At 31.9% G+C, this 22,950-nt stretch overlaps 1 protein-coding gene across 1 annotated transcript in view; it reads left to right on the top strand.

Moving 5' to 3' along the window:
• LOC129230693 (alcohol dehydrogenase class-3-like) overlaps positions 1-22,950 on the top strand; it is a 54,221-nt gene that overhangs the window by 6,545 nt on the left and 24,726 nt on the right. The window contains exon 2 of the mRNA XM_054865112.1: positions 20,754-20,791. Coding sequence (XP_054721087.1) covers positions 20,771-20,791 — 21 coding nt within the window. The 5' untranslated portion in view covers positions 20,754-20,770. The remainder of the gene's footprint in view (positions 1-20,753; positions 20,792-22,950) is intronic.

Genomic DNA, 22,950 nt, shown 5'->3' on the forward strand with positions numbered 1-22,950 from the left:
TCCGGAAAAATTACGAACTTCGTGGACCCCCTCCCCGGCACGGGCAAAAAAAAAAAAAAAAAAAAAAAAAAAGACACAGTTGAATCTATTTTTTTAAAAATATATTTTATGCTTTATTTTCTTCAATTATTTTTCATTGTTCTGTCTATTTTTCAGAGATTGGGTCATTGTCTGGTTTTTATTGCCTACGTTATTATTTTTTGTTATGGAAGTAAAATTCTGTTTGAAACTCAACTAGAAATAAAAATGTTATCACCAAATTTCTACTAAAAAGTTTACTAATAAAAATTAACTTTTGCAGAAAAAAAATGTGCTTCAATATTTGCATTTTACTTAATATAGTTTTGTAACAATATGAACTTCGTCTTAATGTGTAGTGTGTTTACTTCCAAGAGTTCCGGGGGGGGGGGGGGGGTCTGCTGCGTCTTGCATGTATTTAAGCAAGAACTTTTTTATTCCTCACAAATGTGCTTTCTTTTTGAATTAAAGTATCGTTACTCGTCCTTCAATCTCAATTATATTGAACGTTTTAGCCGGATAACATCGCGGACCCCCTGACATGCACTCACGGACCACAGTTTGGGAAGCTTTGGATTAAAGTATTACACCTAAGCAATCACGAGTGTGTATGTGCAGGCGCGTGGAAGAGTGTAAGGAGCCTGTGTGTGTGTGAGTGGGAATATTTTTTTGTGGATTTCAACTAGTGATGTGCCGGATCATTAGTGTCATGATCCGCGGATACGGATACGGACCTCAAAAAAAATTTTTTTTCTTTACCCAATTCAACTATCCAAATGTAAAATTTGTTACGAAAGGTATTCCCGTCAGAATGATAGCAGTTTCTTCAAAAAATGTCAACTGCGGCAGAAATATAATCAAGACTATGATTTACTCTTTAAAGAAATCTCCGTTAATATTGAGGGAGAGTTGGAAGGAATGGGTCAGCGCTGCATTAATTCTTAGATGGAATGTGAAAAAATATTTCTCGTTTACTCGGTAGATGTAGGATACAGGAGCAAGAGTGTAAAGCTGCTACTGGACAGGCTAGAAATATTTTTTCAGTTTATTTCAGCATAAATGCAGCGCTGATCCATTCCACCCAACTTTCTCCGTCCGACGCAAGAACAGAGCCGGCGACACCTTTACAAACAGTAAATAGAGAATTTAGTCTCACTTTTTTTTTGAAGGATTTTGAAAACCCAAAATGAAGAATAACAGAAATCAAAAATCAATAACAAAAACTAATATTAAATTAAAAATTAAAAAAAAAAAACATGTCCCAGAAAGCCGACCTCATATTAAGATGAATTTCGCGGGTCAAAACACACATTTGTTGACAAATATGAACTGACAGCAGGTAAAAATTTTAAATCGTTGAACTTTCACTCCTTATCTTCCGACTATGAAATTGCTACCAATCACTCGTATAAGGGCTTAGAATTGCATTCAAAATTTACTTAACAAGATAATAGCTCTTATGTATATAAGTTGAAAGTTTCAAATAAATATCAAACGCAGAAAGCTTCGTTTTTTCAATTAGGGCCAACATTTATAACGTACGGGTAAATTTTTACTACCATAATTGTGGTAGGTCTGTTTTTAATTAATATCTCCGGTAATTAAAGTTCTACAAAAACGAGGCCAAGCAAAGAACACTTTCGATCAAGTCACTTTTTGAACGAAAAATGAACTTTTAAAATCGGTTCATCTGTTTAGGAGCTACGATGCCACAAAAAGACGCACTGATACACACTTTTAAACTTTTAAAACTTACTTCCCCTTCCTTTTTGCAACGGGGAGGGGATACAAATTGACTTCTGAAATGATACTTTATAATTTAAATATGGAATAAAACCAAATTTAAACGGAATTTAAATCTTATTCAAATATTTAATTTTTTTAGAATAGAAATGATCCGTTTAAGATCCGTCAAAAAAGTAACGGATACATATACAGATACAGATCTTTATTTTCTTTCTGATATCCGCGGATACGGATACGGATATCCGGAACATCAATAATTTTAACATGACGCTTTATCTGTACTTTAAGTTTTTTTTATCCCAAAGATTCTGCGAAGAATACGAATTTCAAATGCAATTCTATGATACAAAAGCGGAAATAAAGAAGGTTTTAAATCCATGAATTTATTAAAGCCTTAATTAATTATGCTACTAATTGTTGAATAGATTTATGCAACAATTTAACAAAAGTATATTTAAAAAGTTGTGAAACCAAAAGTTAATGATAAGTACTTTCAACTCAAATGAAATCCACTTCTCTATTTCGTGATTATGTCCGTGAAATCCACTAGGTACGCACAGATATTATCACGAAATGGCTAAGTATGCGGGTACTAATGTTTTCACTCAGTAAATTTCCCATCGATCTTTGGTAAAAGTGAGGAAGTACATTCCTTTTTCAAAAGCTAGGAATCCTTTTAAAAGCACTTAGCATCTGATTCTTAAGTTCATGCTGTTTTTTACTTCCGCATTTGTTGCTCATCACGGAAGGAAATTTCCTAGCGATATTTGAATGCATACACTTTTCGTTTGTGACTAAAATTCGGGTTCATTTACCTTCTCTGTAACTTTTAAACTTACTGAGTAAAAATATTTTGATAGTTTTGTGATTCTATGAGATATTTTTGAAAAGGAGCTGTAAAAGGTTACGCATCAGGAGAAAATAAAGAGGGTATTACCTACTTTGTAGTACAGGTTTTTTTTTTTAATCTCAAGACTCGTTTTTTTTTCTTATTAGAACAAATAGTATTTGGATTATTATGATTTATCGTCGAAAATGTACAATTTTCGTATGTGGCTTAAATTCAGTTTCATTTACCTTAACTTTTTAACTTACTGTGTAAAAATATTTTGATAGTGTTGTGATTTTGTGAGATATTTTTGAAAAGGGGCTATAAAAGGTTACGTATCAGGAGAAAATGAAGAGGAAGTATTGCCCACTTTGTAGTATAGTTTTTTTTTAATCTCAAGACTCGTTTTGTTTTCTTATTAGAAGCAAATAATATTTGGATTTTTATGAAATATTGACGAATGTATACAATTTTCGTTTGTATCTTAGATTCGGTTTCATCTACCTTAACTTTTAAACTTACTGCCTAAGAATATTTTGATAGTTTTGTGATTCTCTGAGATATTTTTGAAAAGGGGCTGCAACAGATTTATCAAGAGGAAATGAAGAGGAAATATTGCCGATTTTGTTTCATTGTTTGAAGCAAGTTTTTTATCTCAAGACTCGCATTGTTTCTTTATTAGATACTCTGCTTGGACAATTATTAAGTATTCAAAATGTATTTGGATGGTTTTATGCCATTTGGAGCAATTATGGGACAGCTTCGACAAATGACAATCAATTAATTATGTATAGGTAAAACTACAGGTTACTTAAATATCATTGACATCGGTCTTATGGAAGTAAATTCGGTACTTTTACCTTATGGGTACGTCAGGACGCTTTTTTAAGCTTGGAGATTATTTTCTTTTTATTTACTGCTCCCATGTAAGGGCAAAGTTACACAGAAATCTCTTGTTGATATCATATATTATTTTATTTTTTTAGAGGACTTATAAACAAAACAAGTATAAAAGTTCATTTGAAATGAAAAACAATCTTCAAATAATTAAATTATTTCACTAAAAGTAAAATAATTTGCCAAATGAGAAAAGAAGCTATGAGATAACATGAAAAACACCGTTAAAATGTTTTACCAAATGAACTTTAAATGCTTCATTCCACTAAAATAAGTAAACACTTAAAATCACCAGCCAAATAAGTTTGTGGAGTCGGAAACAAACATCATAATTCCTTTGTAAAAATTTAAAATTTGAAAAAAAGAAGCGAACATTCACGGAATTTTTTAAACTTTTTTCGATTTCTGAAAGTTTTTTAGGCCAGTCCACCTTCTGCATTAAGATCTTCAATTTCAGATATTTAAACGTTTATTTGGGTATTTTTTTTTTTTTTTTGAAAACAAAATTCCTTTTACTGCAAAAAATTTCCAATTTTATCACTAAAATCACCTTATAGAAGTGTTTTGCGAGTGAATCGAAAATATTCAACGAAGATGGGGTTCAGTATTTTTTTAGTCAGATTAGTTAAAGTTAAAATGCAGAACAAATCCCACAAAAGTTAATAAAATAAATTTAGGAAATAATTCAGAAAAGTTACTCAGTTTTGGTGAATTTGAAGTTGTTTGGTGAATGTTATTATTTTTTGGATGCACAGATAAAATTATTACTATTCAATGTTTTTTCTATTTTTGTTCAGCCGTCATGATATTTTTACGACTCACTACTAAAACAGTAAAACTGATTTTCTGTTCCTTGTAACAACTTAAATTATATTCCCCGTTTAATGCCCTCTAACTTTTGAACAATATTAATAAAGTAATCGAAAACGAAGTTTTAATGCATCAAGGGCGCTAAACTATCATAAAAAAACAAATAAACCGAAGATTTACTATCACAAGCAGAGTTCTTTCAACCTCAAAAAGCCTGTCACCTAGGAACGCAGAATCAAAAACACCATTTGGCGAGCCTTTTTATTTGTTTTTGGCGAAATTTTAACGTCTTTCTCGAGACCATCGTTTTCTCATTAGTATTCCAAACTAGGAGAAACATTAACTGCCGGGTAAATCCGTTTTATACTTAGCTTGTATACTGCGTAAAGGGTAATCAGGAGTTTTTCCCGGGAAAAAGTCTCGTTCGGGATTATTCCAGGAATTTTTGCTAAATGCTTAGGAAGGGGAAGACAAAAATCATCGTTATTAACCGTTAGCCGGTGTTACTGACCATCCTTAATGCGGTTCACGGTCATCAACCTATTGTTGCTATTTTTGGCGACGGGCGTGGATGAAGGGTTGCGGCCAGGGATGTTCGATCGCCATGTGGGTCGGATGGAGGAAATGGGCTTTAGAATATTGAACACCGTTGATGGAATGAAAAACGGAGAAAAAATGTGGGAAAGCTCAACCACGAGTTGAAAATAACTAACTCTTGAAATTCTGGGGTTTAATTGATTGCGGTACTGAAGTATTTTCGTAATGCATAACTGAAATATGGGAAAATTTGATGTGGGTACAGGGCGGTCATTCCAAGCTCGTCAGCTTGCGAGATCGAGATTCTCGATCGAGATTCTCGCTCACGTGATCGGTTGTGACATAGAAATGTCACAAAGTCGCATTCTAATCTACTCGAACCTAGCCGCAAGCTAAGTTCGAGTAGATTAGAATGCGACTTTAACACACACACAATTCAAGGAACAAACATTGATGAAGCGCCGGCTGGTGGCGTGATGGTTAGGCGCTGGCCTTCTACGCCTGGGGACCCAGGCTCTAACCTGGGTGGCCAGTCGGTGGATTTTCGAGATGCAGAAAATCTTCAGCATCCATCGCGTATGATATGGCGGCATGTAAAAGATCCCTTGGGTATTTGTTTGGCTTAAATATACCTCAGTTAAATTAAATTCCTAGTGCAATTTCGCATCAAATGAGAGTCTAGGTGCCTCCGTCTGGTGGAAAATGGGCGTCAAAAACACTACTGTATCATGCATCAGCGCCTTAATGGTGACACACGAAAGACAATGCATTGTTGGGGAGCGCACCATGTCTGGTTATGGCCCAGACTCCTCCTGAAGTGGGTCTCTTATACAGCCCCATTGGAAAGAAAAAAAAAAGTGATGAAGCATTTTGATGTAATTGGGGATCTCTCTGTTTTGCAATTCTTTTGGGAAAAATATTGATGTAGTATACTTTGTGTGGAAGGTTAGATTAAAAAATGTCGCTTTAAAGCATTATAAATGCATTTATTTATTTTTTCTAAAAGTGGTCACATTTTTTTTTCCGATTGCAGTCACAATAGAGTCGTTTCCGAGAATTTTAAAAGTATTTTTTTCTGAAAGAGCACGCTTAAAAACATAGGATTTAACCCTTTTATAAGTGATTTGACGAAATTTAATATTTTTTAACACTTATTTTAATTATTGCGCAGATTGAAATTCATTTTTTTGCGCTTCTGCACATGACGTCACAAGTGATGAAATGCCATTCACTGAGTCCATTAGCGCACAGAACAAATTATTTAAACATGGAACCGCGATTGACAGCAAAGCGTAAACATTTAGCGCGGCAATGGATAACGCGCCAAAGTACATCACTTGTGACGTCATAAAGACCACGCTTTGTTTCAAAAATCGGCCATTTAAATTAAATAAAAAATAACTGTTGAGAAAATAAAAGTTTTTCCTTGCTGCATGTCATTATTATTATTTGCTTATTCTATCAACTTCAGTGACTAAAAGTAGTACTTTTGACGGAAGGAAACAATTCCGTCGAGGGAATGAGAAGCAAAGGGAAAGAAGTGAACTTTTAAAAGTTTCTTATTAAACGCGTTCAAAGTTTAGGTCCTAGGTAGGCTTTTATTGAAAATATTTTCTAACTCATGCTGTATAGCAGCATCCATCAGAGCTACTAGTTCCGTCTCTTGCTCCAGAGCAAAGGACAGGTTCCTCTATTATTTGTTTTGGTTATATCCAAAAACTTTGACATCTACATCCCTTTGTGACTCACTGCCGCAATTAATTTCATTTGAACCGTTTAATACGAGCCTAAAAACGCCTTGGAAATTTTTGAAAAATGAATAGTTGAATAAGTCATAATTTTTGTTTCCTAATAATTTGATTTTGGATGAAGTCCAATGGGGTTGTTTCCTTCAGTCAAAAAATGTACTTTTAGTCACTAGAATTGATAGAATAAGCAAAAAAAAAAAAAAAAACATTGACCCAGAAAATTCCCCCCCCCCCCCTTTCATTTTTCCAATTTTTCAAACAAGGCGTGTTCTTGATGACGTCACAAATGATGCTCTTTGGCGCATCCTTCTTCCGCGTTTCCACGTTTTGATAGTCAAGAAGAGAACTAAAATTGCGCTCTACGCTTGCTATCAACCATGTCGTTGCCAATACACGTGATAAAAAATTCGAATTAAATATTTTGCTCTGTGAATGGCAAAACTGAATTGCATTTCATTTTTTGTGATGTCATCGGCGGAAGCGTAAAATACGAAAGCGCACCGATTTAAGTAATTTTTTTAAAAGTATTAAACTTAAACAAATTATTTAAAAAATGGTTAGATCCCATGTTTTTAAGCATGCTCTTTCAGAAAAAAAAAACTTTTAAAATTTTGGAAACGACCCCATTCAAGCATTAAGCAAATAAAGTCAAACAAACTAATTGAGAGCGATAAAAAATATTTAGTTTCATAGAACGTAATTGCATCATAAAATACAAACTTCACATATAAATTAAGTTAATAGCTTCCATTGTTCAAGATACTCTAAAAGATTGTAATACAATGAGTGTCACCATGGAAATACTATGGAAATGCTAAACCAATTTATTAATTACACTATCATTCATTTATTCAGTGAAACCTTTGGTTAGTATAACTTAATATTCCTTTTTCAAAAGGATTTGTGAAAGTTTTAATACAGATGGCTTGAAACTTATGCTTCAAACGCATAAAACTTCCCAAGAAAACAGCACTATTGCAGCATCTTTGTATTATGTATTGAAAGTATTTTTTGTGAAATTCAGTTGGATGCGTGACAACCTGAAACTCAAGTCAAAAAGGTTTGTATTGATTTCAGCATACAAATAGTTCTAAGTACTAAAGATCAATAAACACTCGTTTCAGCTAAAATATAAATAGTTACGGAACATTGTTTTAGAAAAATAAAGTAAAAAAGCATGTTTTACTCGTATTTTTACTTTTTATATGGTTTGCAACTTTGATTGAGGAACGAAAATAAAAACATAGGCTTAGAGAAAAACATTATTATTTTGTTTCTTTAAACCCTTTAAAAAATAATTATAATTGCTTTTCGTCCACATTCTGATCCTAAAGTTCAAGTTATTAATATCAGAGGAAAAGAAATTGAAAATCATTTTAAACCCTAGATATTTTTTACTAAATAACAACAATTTTACTTCATGCAAACCCGCATAAGTCCGCAAGCCACAATGGGGTCGTTTCCAAAATTTTAAAAGTATTTTTTTCTGAAAGAACATGCTTAAAAACATAGGATCTGATCATTTCTTAAATAATTTGTTTAAGTTTAATATATAAAAAAAAATACTTTTATCTGTTCGCTTTCATTATTTACGTTTCTTGCGCGTGACATCGCAAATGATGAAAAGCCATTCTGTGTTGCCATTTACAAAGCAAAATATTCAATTTGCATCTTTACTCACGTGTATAGGCAATGATATGGTTGATAGTAAGCATAAGAGCGCAATTTTAATTCGCTTCTTGATAATCACAACGTTTAATCACGGTAGAATGATGCGGCAAAGTGCATCATTTGTGACGTCATCAAGACCCCGCCTTGTTTGAAAACTCGAATATTTAAAAAAAATTAATTATAAAATAACTGTTGGGAAAATGAAAGTATTTTCTGGGTTCATGTTATTTTTTATTTATTTATTTATTTATTTTTTGCTTATTCTATCAATTTCATTGACTAAAAGTGTTACTTTTGACTGAAGGAAACAATTCCATTAGCAAACTTGAACAATGAAGAAAATCTAAATTTACCTGGAACAATATGACTGATTGATTTGGTATGAGCGATTGCATTTGGCAAGATCTGAGTGTTTTTTTTTTTTTTTTTAACGTTTACTGTGTGACCTTTAAATGAGTTTACATTAGTTTACTATTCGGTTGCCGAATATTAAAGAATTCGGCAGAACCAAATATTCGGTTTGTCTGACCGATAAACAGTATACGAATTGCCAACCGAATATTCGGGGCATTTCTAATAAAAATTATTATCATTATGCTTAATATTATACCGATTAATCGATATATGTAGATTATCTTTTGCCGATTAATCGATAAATTAGCTTATCGGTGCATCCTTAACTGACACCGAAACTAAATGAGCTGCTGAGGAGTGAAAAAACTTATAGCAAGAAACTTTTTATTTCATTGCTACAACAGCGTAAACAAACTAAAAAAAGGAGAAGCAAAAACTGATTTTGAAAAATTCGAATGGAAAATTCAAAAATAAAACAAGGCCGATTTACTGCAAAACCTGCTGAACCCAAATTATTTTTATTCATAAATTATTAGACAATGCTGCTAATTTGAAAATAAAACAAAAACATAGTTATGCATCGTATATTATTCAAGCGAGGAAAAAAAAAAAACCTTTAGAAAGATCAAGATAGCAAATTGGGAAATATTTTTTTCAGTGGCGTATCCAAAGAGCGGGGGGGGGGGGGGGGGGGAGATATATTTCCCTCCGGAAACGCAGAAATTTTTCTTTTTAGCTTGTAGAAAGCAACTAAAACTAACCATATCCTTTAACGGAATATTTTTCTGAGTGCGCCTGCTTGTCATTCCTGTAAAATTTAAGAAGATGCATTGTTGATTGCGATCTTAAACGTATCACTCAGCTTTCAGTAGCTGATGCATCAATTTCAATGATTTCTTTTCTATTGGATACAATGAATCTTTGGTTTTTGCGAACTTTTTCATCGATTTCCACGAGTTCACAATTGCGAGGTTGAGCGATATTTCTTCCAAATTGTTATTTTAAAAGTTTTCACACATTTTTCAAGAAAGTGTAACTTCTAGTATGTTTTGAATAAATTACTGCGAACACATTTGATTGGTCCAACTATAGAGCTCATTTGTCAATACCGCTCTGTAGCTATTAAAGACAAGAAAAGATCCAATGCCAATTCCGTCCACTTAGCCAAGTGTTCCCGACCACCGGAAACTGCAGCCACCATTGAAGCATAACTTTCGGACCTACGGTCACGGTTAAGCGCTCGCGGTAGTCGACATCGCGTGCCGAGGCAAATTACCTCAGCTCATTTCATTTCAGTTTCTTTTATAACTCCGCACATGATTTTAACTATTCCCAACTAGGTGATAAAAATGCTATATCGCGGAATTATAACGCAATGATTACGATCGCCATTTTTTTCCTTCTCCTGTGGCATTTTCGAATTTTTTTTTTCTTTTTGAAAGGGTGGAGTTCAGGGAACGAACCAAATTCGAAGCATCTGATCATGTGAGTAATAACGGTAGTTGCACGAACGCGAATATATTATTCAAAATAAGAATTTAAGAGAGTAGCAATTTATGTTCATTTCCATATCAGAAGGTCTAGTTAATAAGTCATCAAATGCAAGGTCATTGTTTGCAATACGTTATGAAATCCTATGCGCACGCTGAGCTTTGCAGAAATTTGTTATGAATGAAATAATCGAATGAGCGATTTTCATAATTAAAAAGTTGGTTTGATTGCTTTTTTGATCCTGAAAACACAAATATCATTTATTTACGTCATTCATTAATGAAAAACAAAAATAGTGTTATGCAGGGTTGCCAACCTTGGAGAAGCAATTTGAGGAGCATCTGTGGTGATTTTGGGGAGCAATTTCAAATTTTGAGGAGCTGTTCGGTATTTTTAATAAAAATCAATAAAAAAATAACTGAAACCACATATCTAAAATTGTTTTGTAGCTCTAATAAATCATTGAAAGTATGAGCATACAAGTAATTATTTTTAAATTGATAAAACAGCTTTAAACACTATTTCAGTTTTTGAGCATAAGCATCTTTAATTTCCCATATTTACATATTTGTAATGATAAAATAGCAAAATTTAAGCTTGAAAACTTTCGGTCGGAAAACGCGAAGCAAAAGATATTTGCAGAGCTGCGGAGTTTCACCATTTTTGCGGAGGTACTCCGCAAATTGCGAAGCAGTTTGCAACCGTGGTGTTCTGTCATTCTCACTAAAATAGTACAAATCAACTCCGAAACTTTTGAATTTTGTTCATTAATTCCACCTACCATTCAGATTTGCTTTTTTTTTTGATTGTCCATAAATTTGTGTGTAATAAAGTATCAATGGTTTGTAATTTGGGAGGGTTTTCTTAATATTTTGAAGACTTCATGTAACATTGCAAAAATAAACCTTTTGAAAAAACAGTTCAAATCATAAATACTATAGTTGGGGGAAAACCTAACTGGCAGCATTGTGAAAGATACGCAGATCCTAATCACAACATTACAGTGCTGCCGGGTTAGGTTCGACCCAACTATAGTTACAATTACAGAACAAGTATTAAATAAAATAATGACTGTAAAACTATGCTAATGATTTTTAGAAAAAAAAAATATTTTTTAAATCATTTCATACAGGTAGGAGTGTGGGAGGTTGTAGTTCTTTGTCATCTTATAAAATATTATTACCTTTGACGCATTTATTAAGTTTCGAAATAGATGCTACAAAGTGGACAATATGAGCCATAAAAACTGCCGAGCCTTAGTAAAAAGAACAATTTTTTTCAGAGATTTTTTTATTGTAACTTATTTTCAAGTAAAAGATAAAATATAACTATTAAATTTGTATTGTTCTCGCAATTGAGAAATTTTCAAAAATCTTCTTAATTTTTAAAAATTACATTTTAACTTTTCATTATTTTAAGCTGGGACACGAAGTATTCTGCTTCTTGTTCCATAGCAAAATATTTTTGATCTCTTTAACGCAATCAATTGATTGCAAACAATTAAGTGGTGAATCAATTGAAAAAGCATGATTATTTGATGATAACTCGCCAAACAATTGCTTACAATTAAATGGAGAATCAATGAAAAAGTATGATTATTTTGTGGTAGTGTGCAAACAATTGTTTACACACAATTAAATGGAGAATCAATGAAAGAGTAATGATTATTTGGTGGTAGTGTACAAAGAATTGTTTACAACACAATGAGGTTGTTTCCTTCAGTCAAAAGTAGTACTTTTTGTCACTGAAATTGATAGAATAAGCAAAAAAAAAATAATAATAATATGGATCCAGAAAATACTTTTATTTTCCCAAAAGTTATTTTTTAATTAATTTTTTAAAATGTCCGATTTTTCAAACAAGGCGTGGTCTTGATGACGTCACAAATGATGCTCTTTGGTGCATCTTTCTACCGCATTTCCAACGTTATGATAATCAAGAAGCGAATTAAAATTGCGCTCTATGCTTGCTATCAACCCTATCGTTGCCAATAAACGTGAGTAAAGATACGAATTAAATATTTTGCTCTGTGAATGGCAACACTGAATGGCATTTCATCACTTGTGATGTCACACGACAGAAACGTAAACAATGAAAGCGCGCCGATTTAAGTATTTTTTAAAAAATATTAAGCTTAAACAAATTATTTAAAAAATCGTCTGATCCTATGTTTTTAAGCATGCTCTTTCAGAAATTTTTTTTTTTTAAATTTTGGAAACGACCCCATTAAATGGAGAATCAATGAAAAAGTATGATTATTTGGTGGAAATGATTAAAATTGAGTAAAAAAAATTGCTAAGTCTTACAAGTAATTGGAACAATTTTCGCTACATCCTTTTGTGACCCTTATTCATTCCTATTACGTTTATTATATTTTGTTACTTTAATATTCAGCTGTTTTTTAGATGGTAAAAGTTAGAAGCATCCAGTTGTAAAAGGAAATGCTTTTAGGAGATACACTGCGGACGTCAACATGTTTGTCACAAAAGAGCATCGATTACTAAAATAGGAATAAATCGTATACTTTTAGAGGTAGTAGAGGTAATTTTTGACGGATGGATTATTCAGAGAAAATAAGTACAGTTGGACACCGATGTAACGAACCTCTATTTAACGAATTTCGGGATTTAGCGAACTTTTCTTTTCCCCCCGAGTTAAATGGAGGTAAAAACCTATTTTTTACGAATATTAAAACCCGAATTAACGAATTATTTTAACAGCAGAAAAAAAAAATATTTTTGTTAATTTGAGTTTGGAAATACTGGGTTGTTTTCCAAATGATATATCCGTCTTGTCCGAAGCAGGAGAAGAGGTTTTGGAATCAGCAATTTTTGACAGGCGAGGGGGGCGACCAATGAATAGCGATTATGATGCAGAATGTGAAGATGAAACTCCCATTAAAAAACTTACTTTTTCTAATTAATGCATTACATGGCCTGGAAACTGTAAAATTATATCTCATGTAGCAGGCTGTAAATGACACAATATTTTTCTCTCTCCATAGAGTAGAAAGGGAACTACAATCAATTCGCGATAACTCGAATATTACTATAACTCAAAGTTTTTTTTATCGAGCCCCGACCCTTTTGTTTTTAATTCCATGCTAATTATTCTCAATATCTCGAAGTTAACTTCCTTTAACTCGAAATGTTTTTAAAGATGACTCGAAATTTATTTCGGAAGAATGGGAAAAAAAAGGAGATAGAAACAATTGACTATGAGAAAAAAATTCATTCACCTTCACTTACAATTCCTACACATTCGACCTCTAAAGCAAGGAGATAACCTGTTGAGCCAATATGTGATAAAGGAGTTACATGTGCGGAATTGAGTACAGCTTGTTTTCTTTTGTTATACTGTACTGCTTACACCTAGACATGCTGCTGGACTACGAATCTGCTTTTAAGCTGTCAAGTTGTCAACTCAACTGACTGTACTTTTATTCAAAGGCTGACCTAAGTTAAGATGCTTTCCTCTTCATTCTTTAGTTCGATCCTTTGCTAATAAATTCCCGAGACAGAGAGAGAGAGAAAGATTTGTCTTTATTATTAAAGATATCTAAGCAAAAGCTAAAATCCTTAGATGTAGAAAGTAAAGTAAATCTTATTTATGACATGGAAAGGAATACAACAATCAAAAAGAAAGATTCTTCAAAAGTGGTGCGAATCCATGAATCCGATTTTGAAACGAATGAAGATGTGCACCTTTCCTGAAGTAGAATCAGCTCTATTCAAATGGTTCCAACAGATTCGAAATCAAGACCATGGCATTTCCTATAAGTGGATCTTATAGCAACGAATTTTGCTGTATTACCGAGTATAGAGAATTTCCACGCCAGTGTTGGATGGCTGGAGAAGTTCAAGACCAGACACAACTTCGTCTCCAAAACTCTTCAAGGAAAAACTTCATATTTTGTGAAAAAACTTTTAGATTCTGTAATTTTATCTATTATATGCGCATATTAATTAAAATATTTGATGGTTTTTGATATTAAAATGTCAAAAACCGCAACTAGTGGTTAGTCGAACTTTAGATAAGTCGAAATTTTTCTTCGTTTCTTTAGATTCGAGTTGTCGCGAATTGACTGTATTTCGAGTCAATTATCAAGGAAATTGTCAAACACTTATTACTCAGTACTTTAAAATTTCAAATTAACCAGTGTGTAATAAGTCGCGGAAGGCTGAATAAAAAGTGTACGCTTTCTAATTATGGCTATTTTTATGCAGCTGTTCATTAGGGCTTTCAAATAAGACAAGTGAAATTTGTTTTCGCTCCCCGGTATTAAGAATAATCTCAATTTAACGTATAAAAGTTTCGGACTCTATGCTTTCGTTAAGGTGAAGTCCAAATGTAATAAGCAAAAAAAAAAAAAAAAAAAAAAAAATAATAATAATAATAATAGTAAAAGAAATACAGACAGCGAAGAAAAGATGTAATGATAATAAGAGAAAGAAATACACATGCAATGAGAGACATCTTTAATGTCCCTACAAGCGTAACTTACTCGTTGAAAAGTGAAAATATACCTCGAAAATTTGATTAAACATATTATCACACTTCGTACTTTAAAAATTTGAAATTCAGGAGAAAAAAGGCAGCTTGAGTTTTAAAAATAGTGCATTTGAATGTATTTTTCTCCTTTTCTATTTTTTTAGAAGCAAATTTTCAAACATTCCAAACGTTTAAAAATAAAAAAAAAATCCTTTGTTACGCTTTTTTTACGCCTTTCTTCTTTTCCTGGCATTTTCCACTTATAGTCATAGGAAGCCATTTTTGCATGAAATCGACCATTCTTATTATCGTTATTCAGTTTTCGTATATTTCATGCCTTAAAAAATCTCTAGCTATATCTCTGCTTGTAGTAGAATGCGCTGATACAAAAACAAATAGTGTATTTCAATGATCTTTTTTCGTTTAAAACCAAATTTTCAAACATTCTAAACGTTAAAAATAAAAGAGTTCACTTCTCTTCTTTTCCTGGCATCTTCCACTTTAGCCATAGAAATCCATTTTTCCTAGAAAAAGATCATTACTATGATCTGTATTCTATTTTCGTACATTTCGCTCCTCCAAAAAGGTTTTCACTCCTATGAAAAAATCTTAAGGAGGATTTTCACTCCTCTGGAAAAACCTCAAGGACGATTTTCACGCTCTAAAAAAAAGCCCCAATTATACATCTGCTTGTAGTAGAATTTGCTGATACCAAAATGTAAAGAAAAAAACACGGAAAATTTTAAATAAGTAATATAAAAATATGGACAACAAAAGATAAAATAAATGCAAAAACATGTATTTAAATATGAGCAAAATAACAGTGTGAATCATTGCTTAAATAAAATTTATTGATTGCATACAGAAAAAAAAATATTTATCGTGTAAGAAAGAAAATTGAAAATTGATTAATTCCTATTGATCTATGACATTGGCACTTAGCACAAGTTGGAATATGCACTGAATGTTAACTGATGACGGAAGACACTACTATTATTAATTTGATATCATTACGTTCCACTAGTTGTTGCTTTCAGCTGCGCTCGGGTTTTAAATGCAACATACCAATCCATAAGAGACAGGCTGTACAAATGGCAAATGCACTATTTAAACACTTTGCAACAAACCGATTCTGAGTTATATGATTCATACAAAAATATACAAATATGAACGTACGTAGAGATGTCCGGACGAACAATTAATACATGAATAATAAAACGTATCTAAAATTTGTTATCAAAATATTTTAAAAATTAATTGAAGATTCCAAGTGAGTCCTTTTTTAAAACTTCAACATCAATTCACTGCAGTTTTCTTTTTAGTTTTGTTTTAACTTAATTTTCATGACAATTAACTCCAAGAAGTATTTCACTTTTCTCCCCCCCCCCCCAAAAAAAAACAGCACATAAACATTGAAACTTATAATATTTTTTTCTTTTTTTCAAGAAGTATCAATATGTTTAAAATTATCAGAAATTGAAGATTAAAAAAAAAAAAAAAAAAATCAACACAATGCTGACAAAATGCAACTGATTACATTATCAGTCAAATACTGATATTTCACTTGAGCGAACAATCAGTAGTGAAGTACTTTTGTGAAGATAACAGAATAAATCTTCCGGAAATTATATTTAACAAGATTTTGTTTCTGACCCAAAATGTAGAAAGACTATTTCTGATAACGATCAGAGCTCAAACACACTTTTATTCCACCAAAGAGATAGACAACACGTAAAAATTTGTCCGATTGCATTGATTACAATAAATGACCTTGACTTTTTCTACCTTTGTTCAATTTTCCAGTTTTCACCACTAGACATGACATCGATGACATAATCATTTATTTTACTCTTCAATCTAATCCACTTTGGGTTTACTGTTTTACTTCAATTGCTGTTATTTTTAATGTTGACTACAGAGCTATTGCAATTGAAAATCATTAAAATTGTTCTTACTGATTTCTGATTGTAAAAAATGTAAGTTTTGAGAAAATTAAACAATTTTTTAGCAAATATCTTGAACAACATTTTCTGAGAATACATCCACTGGACTGACTCTGTGGCAAAATTCACTTTTTATTTATTTTGCATAAACGACACGTATTTGTCATGTATCTTTTAAACTAAGAAACAAATCTTTTGCATCATTTAAGATGAGTATGTAGGGGAACATAGGGCAAAGTGAAAAGGTGAAATATTTACTCAGCTATTAGCTCCACCTGTCTGGTATTATTTTAACTATATAGTACCATAGGTAGTCTATTCCAGTCAGGAAAAAAATACTGCCGAAGGTTAAAGCATTTTGAAATGCAGGCAATTGAAAAAAATTGATACTCATATTGTAATATTTGATAGTAGGTCAAAAAAAAAATTTTCTTATAATTAAATGATAAAGTTTTTGTTACTAACATTTTTAATATTAATTCAGACCTCCTAATCTCCAATACAATATTAGTTTAGTTAATATTATGCTTATTTGTATTTTAAATAAATTGCACAATTAGTCAAGTACACACGGGGCAAAGTGAAATAGTTTGTTTCATTTTCTCACTCAATCATTTAATATAAATCACTTACGTTATCATTTATTGATGAATTCATTTACTTTCCTTCATTTAGTAATTTACTTATTTTCTTATTCATTTATTCATTTACTCGCTCATTTATTTTTCTTCATATATTAATTGATTTACTCATTTAATAATTCGTTTATTGTTTCATAATCCTTTCAGTTATTCATTCAACCTTTTATTTAGTGATTCTTTTGACCAAAAATATGTTTTATAATCGAGTAGAAAATATTTCATTAGAAAAACATTTTATTTTTCACTTTGCCCCATGGAAAAAAAAGTGAAAATTTTCCACTTTTTCTAAGATTCAAATTTTCTGCCAAAAATAAAAAATACTGTTTCAACGCAAGTTTTATTATAAAATACAATGTTCTTTCTTTACGTACCACAATTTCAAAAAAAAAAAAAAAAAAAAAAAAACGATTTGTTCATTTAGAAAACACTTAGTCATGTTAATCATTTCACTTTTCCCCGCATTCCGCTACTAGTATAATAGCAAAAGTAAACCAAGAGTAAAATTTCTATAAAAGTGAAACGAAACTGAATCAGAATGTAGGTATGTAAAGAATCCAAAGCTCAGAATTAAATATTTTTGCAAAAATCTATAGTAAAGAAAACACTTCCAGTCATAATGTGAGTAACTGTATACAGTTGACGATGGTCAATTGAATAGGTGGTTAATTGAATCAACCGCTTAAATGAATCAAATCGTCAAAAACAGAACAAAGTCCAGCTTTATTGAATTAGTCACTTTATTGAATCATCCGCTTTATTTAATCAAAGCTGTTAAAGACAAACGTGATTCATATAAACGGCGGCCATTGTATTGTATGTAATTATTGAATACAGTAGACCTTCGTTTTACGCGGGTTTATTTTACGCGGTTTCGATTATACGCGGTTAAAGATTTGACACCTTTATTTTATTTTACGCGGATGAGTTTCGGTTTTACGCAGATGCGGTAATGCAACCAGATAACATTTTCCTCCCTTTCAATAACCAAAATCCTAAAGATTGCAGATTAGATGTAATAAACTGCATTTTGGCGTGCTAATAACTGAATTTGGGCCCCTGGAGACATTTTATGCAATTGGTTCCCGAGTTCTTTCCAGAAGTTAAATTATTAAACCCACACAGTTCAGAATTCACTGGAAGAAGAGCTTTTAGGAGAGACAAAGGAGCCCAAAACCAACGAGGATACCGACTTCGGTGATACACAACCAAAAACGTTCACATTGAAAATTTTGAGCTATTCCTAGACAATAGCAATGATCTTTCTGATTTGTTGGTGAAGAAAGATTCTATCATAGAAATGACGCAAGTGATCATGGATGCGTTAATGCGCTGCAAGAACTGCAGAGAAAAACTCTTAATGACTGCCAAAAGACTATCATAGCCAGCTCCTCTTTATAAACATAACATGAAATTAATTTATGTTTTCTTTATGCATGTTGTGCATAGAAATCGATATAAGTACACATTAAACTTATACAATTTGTCATTACCAGTATAAAGTATTTTGTTATATACAGAACCTAACCCCTATTTTAACACTATTATTAGGTCTCAATTTACGCGATTTCGATTTACGCGGCATTTCCGTGGAACGTAATCCCTTCGTAAAACGAGGGTCTACTGTAATTTTTATGATCGGAATTATTTTGTTTATTATGTTTCTGTGTTTCTGTAGTTAATGAAACATTTTGTATATTTCAAGTTATTACTCGAGACTACTTTTTGCTATATTGTGTTTGAATTGAAGTGACGATTTTTGCACTAAGTATGTCGAGTTAAGGATATAATTACTTTTAAAAGACGATTAAAAAAGCATCTATGACACCCTGCGTCTGCAGTTAAAGAAGAGTTTTTTTATATTGATTATTTTCACATCCTGATCGGGCAAGGAAATATTTTTATTCTTTCTCTATGCCTATAATTGAAAAAGCATCTATTACAGGCTGAAATATTGAAGACTTTTTCCAAGGTAGGAAAATATTTCTTGACGCTTTTTAGAGAGTGCAGTTCATTTTGGAGGAGTAAAAATAGGAATATAGTAAAGCCCAAAAAAGTTATCCATTCCAAAAAAAAAAAAAAAAAATCTTGAGATTGCGTGGAAGATTTCATGATTTGAACTGTTTTGATTTTGAACTTTCAGATGGATGGACATTTTGTATTAAAAATGATAATAGTAATAATAATATAATAATAAAAATATAACCATTGAAATGGAACAGTTTCAAAATTCTAATTGCTTTTCTCTTATTTTCCACAATGCTATTTTTTATCAATATAAACCGGAAAGCACGCTTGACTCTATTTTCGATTTGATATTCAATTTTCAATATGGGTTAAAAGCGCTTGTAGCGACTTTGAAAACATTTGTAATTAAAGGGGTTATTGCCATTGTATAGATATTGTGTGTGATATAATACTTACATAAGTTTTCTCAATTAAATTGCTCCGGATCCAGTTTATAAAGCAAAGATAACCAAAGCTTGCTTTATGCTTTCTATGTCTTTCTTTTGACAAATGTAAGAGAAAAATTTAATGTAATGCAATCAACTAAGGTATACTGTTATTTTTGTTACTGTTGTTATCGTTATTATATTGACAGCTACATGCGTTACTTGGTGTTGCATGGTCTACATCAAAAATAAGAGTTGTGTTACGTGACGCATGTTCAACGATCAGGCTTAAATGAATGACAAAAAAAAAGTATAAAATTTCTCGTCAACGTGTAAAAAAGAGCAATTTTATAACTCAAAATATGTTTCGAATTAAAAAAAGAAATGTAAAAAGGTCTATAATGTATATATATATATATATATATATATATATATATATATATATATATATATATATATATATATATATATATATCTTTATCATTGCTTTTTTATTTGAAATTCCAAGACTTTAGTTTTTGTTATTAATAGGCACAAGCGGCTTGTTTCATGGAATTTCTGGCGAAAACTCCCTATGTTTTCCCAGAGCATCACAGGGTCTCCGTGCCAAATTTGGCCAAGACCCGATGTAACAGCGGATTTGTAATGAAACCCACCTAGGTGAATTCTTGAGCATCAACGAACCTCTGTGTCGAATTTTGCAAAGATCCGACAAAAGCGGTGGATTTGTATAAGGAACACCCACAAATAAGTTTCCATTTTTATAAACATAGATTCCTCTATCTCTTTATGAATCTACAGTCTGGGACTCAATGTTCAGTAGGGTAGTCTGTTTTTCCCAAATTTTACGCCGGTCTTCGCAATGTCAACTCTCACTCCGTTTTTCGACACTCAGCGTCCTACATTCCCTACCGTTTAGTTACCATGATCTTTTTTATTGATCTTTTATCACCCAACCGTAGAAAGGGTCTCAAACATTCTAGTCGTCTGTTTTAATTTAGCTGTTGAGTGCAAGAGGAAAATAATCTCATGAGCCAATTATATATTTGCTCTAGTTCTTCCTACATGGTAGTCTCATTAAGTTAAGTAAAAGCTCTTCACTGAATTTTAATGAGCAAATTGTTGTTTTTAATGCATTACATCTCTTACAATAATAAATTTTACATGCCATTTTATTCTTCCAACAGGTTTTGCTAGTCTGGAAATGTCTAAACACGTCAACAAGGTAAGGTACATTATTACTGATAGAGATTTAGAAAAAATCTTTTATCTGTTATGAATAATATTTTATGATGAAATTAAACCTTAGAAAATTGAATAAACATATTCTGAATACGTTTTTCTTCTTTTATTTCAAGCATGCATCACCTTAAATGAGAGAATAAACATTATTAAAGTTCATATCACAAAATTATTTCAAACACCTTTTTCTGATTTATAAGGAGCCTTTTTTTTCAATGTGAAAAACAAACCAGCTATCATATTGAGATTTTAAGTTTCCAGACACTAAGCAGCTGCCATAGTGAGGTTTTGAGCTTTCGGAAGCTAAGCATCAGACACTCTAAAGCTTTGAACTTCAGGCCGCCTACTAGCCGTCACGTAGAGGGTTTTGTTTGTGGAGGCTAAATAACAGCCTCATTGAAATTTAGAGCCTCAGGACGCTAAGCAGCAGTCGTTTTAAAGTTTGCAGCTACTGGACGCTAAGCAGCAGTCGTTTTGAAGTTTCCAGTTTCCAGCCGCTAAGCAGCAATCGCATTGAAACTTTGAGCTTCCGGTCGCCGAACAGTAACCACACTGAAGTTTTAAACTTAAGGACGCTAAGTAGCAATAACATTGATATTTTGAGCTTTCTCTTTTTGAGAGTACATAAGAAGGCCAGATCATCTTTTGCAGGAAAATGCAGTCGGTATCCTAAGACAGAATACAAAAGCTTAGAAGAACACTCAGCTGAGTCAAAGATTTTTCTTTGGAGAGAGAGATAACGGAAAGTGCATGAGTATTGAAAGAACAGTAAAGCATCATGAGTTCCGAATCCCGAACAAAAGACCTGTTGCACGTGCCGCCCCGAAAACTCAAAGTTAATATTCACGACCTGAAACAGTAACCCATGAAAAAAAATGTAGTACGACCTTTTAAATTATTTTTTTTTAGAATTTGTTACAATCTAAAATGGAGAAAAAAAAACCTTCCACATTGTGTTTTGTAAATAATTTACGTGCGTGCTGTACAGAAGCTAAAAAGCTTGAATTCACAAAAAATACTAAAATGTATTAACAACCAAAATTACTTTGAGCTCCTAAAATTTCAAGCCTCCGGTGTAAAAAAATCGTTTGCTAGTCTAAACTTCGTTTCAGAATGATGTTCCGCTATTTTGAAGCCGTTTATTTGAGTGATCCCAGATCCATGGAATATGGATCTTGGAGACTAAAAATTTGCTTACGTTAGTTTCAGGGGCATATCTATACATTTGTAAAATTGCAGCCGAATAGGATATGATCAGGTGGGGACGATTTGAAAAATGAGGCCAGTTGAAGTAGAATGACTCATAGAAAAAAATAATAATGTATATTTAACTACAATAAGTTTCAGAAAAGTACTAGAAGCTATATGTTATGTCAGCCAAGATGTAAAAACGTGTTTTTGAAAAATAATAGTTTAAAAACTAAAAAAAAAAAAAAAAAACACGGTTTAGTAGCAAAATGACTAAAAAGTTAAAAATAATCTTTGGATGACAAGTATATAAAGTAATTGACCAAATATTTAATTTTACTGTAATAAAAAAAAGCGTGGGGGGCTGCTTATTTACATTTTTGCATGGATATCAAGTGGAGGAAATTTAAGACAACTGATAAGAAGCCCCCCACGCTTTTTTTTATTACAGTAAAATTAAGTGTTTGGTCAATTACTTTATATACTTGTCATCCAAAGATTATTTTTCTTTTTAGTTCATTTTGCTACTAAAGTGTGTTTTTTTTAGTTTTTTAAATTATTATTTTATTTTTTACTTTAGTTAATTTTGCCACAAAAAAGTATTTTTTAAGTTTTTTAAACTATTATTTTATTTCAAATAAGATTCAGATACTAAATATTGCTAGCACTTGTAACTCTTAAATGAAATCTTTGTGCGTGTGTTCGATTTTTATAATGGAATGTATCTTAGTATTCTATTGCATTTTTTGCATCAGACATTTTAACTTAAGACAGACTTTAAGTTTTACTTTCTGGTAAATTCATGTGTAGTGATGTAAAATACCCGGGTATTTATTTTTAGGGGTAAATACCCAGGGTATATGCCTGGGTAAATACCCAAAATGGGTATTTACCCGGGTATTTATTTTAAAAATTTATATTCAACTAAAATACTTTTCTGTATGTATTCCACTA

Source organism: Uloborus diversus, chromosome 9, assembly GCF_026930045.1.
Source record: "Uloborus diversus isolate 005 chromosome 9, Udiv.v.3.1, whole genome shotgun sequence".
Classification (NCBI taxonomy): Eukaryota; Metazoa; Arthropoda; class Arachnida; order Araneae; family Uloboridae; genus Uloborus; species Uloborus diversus.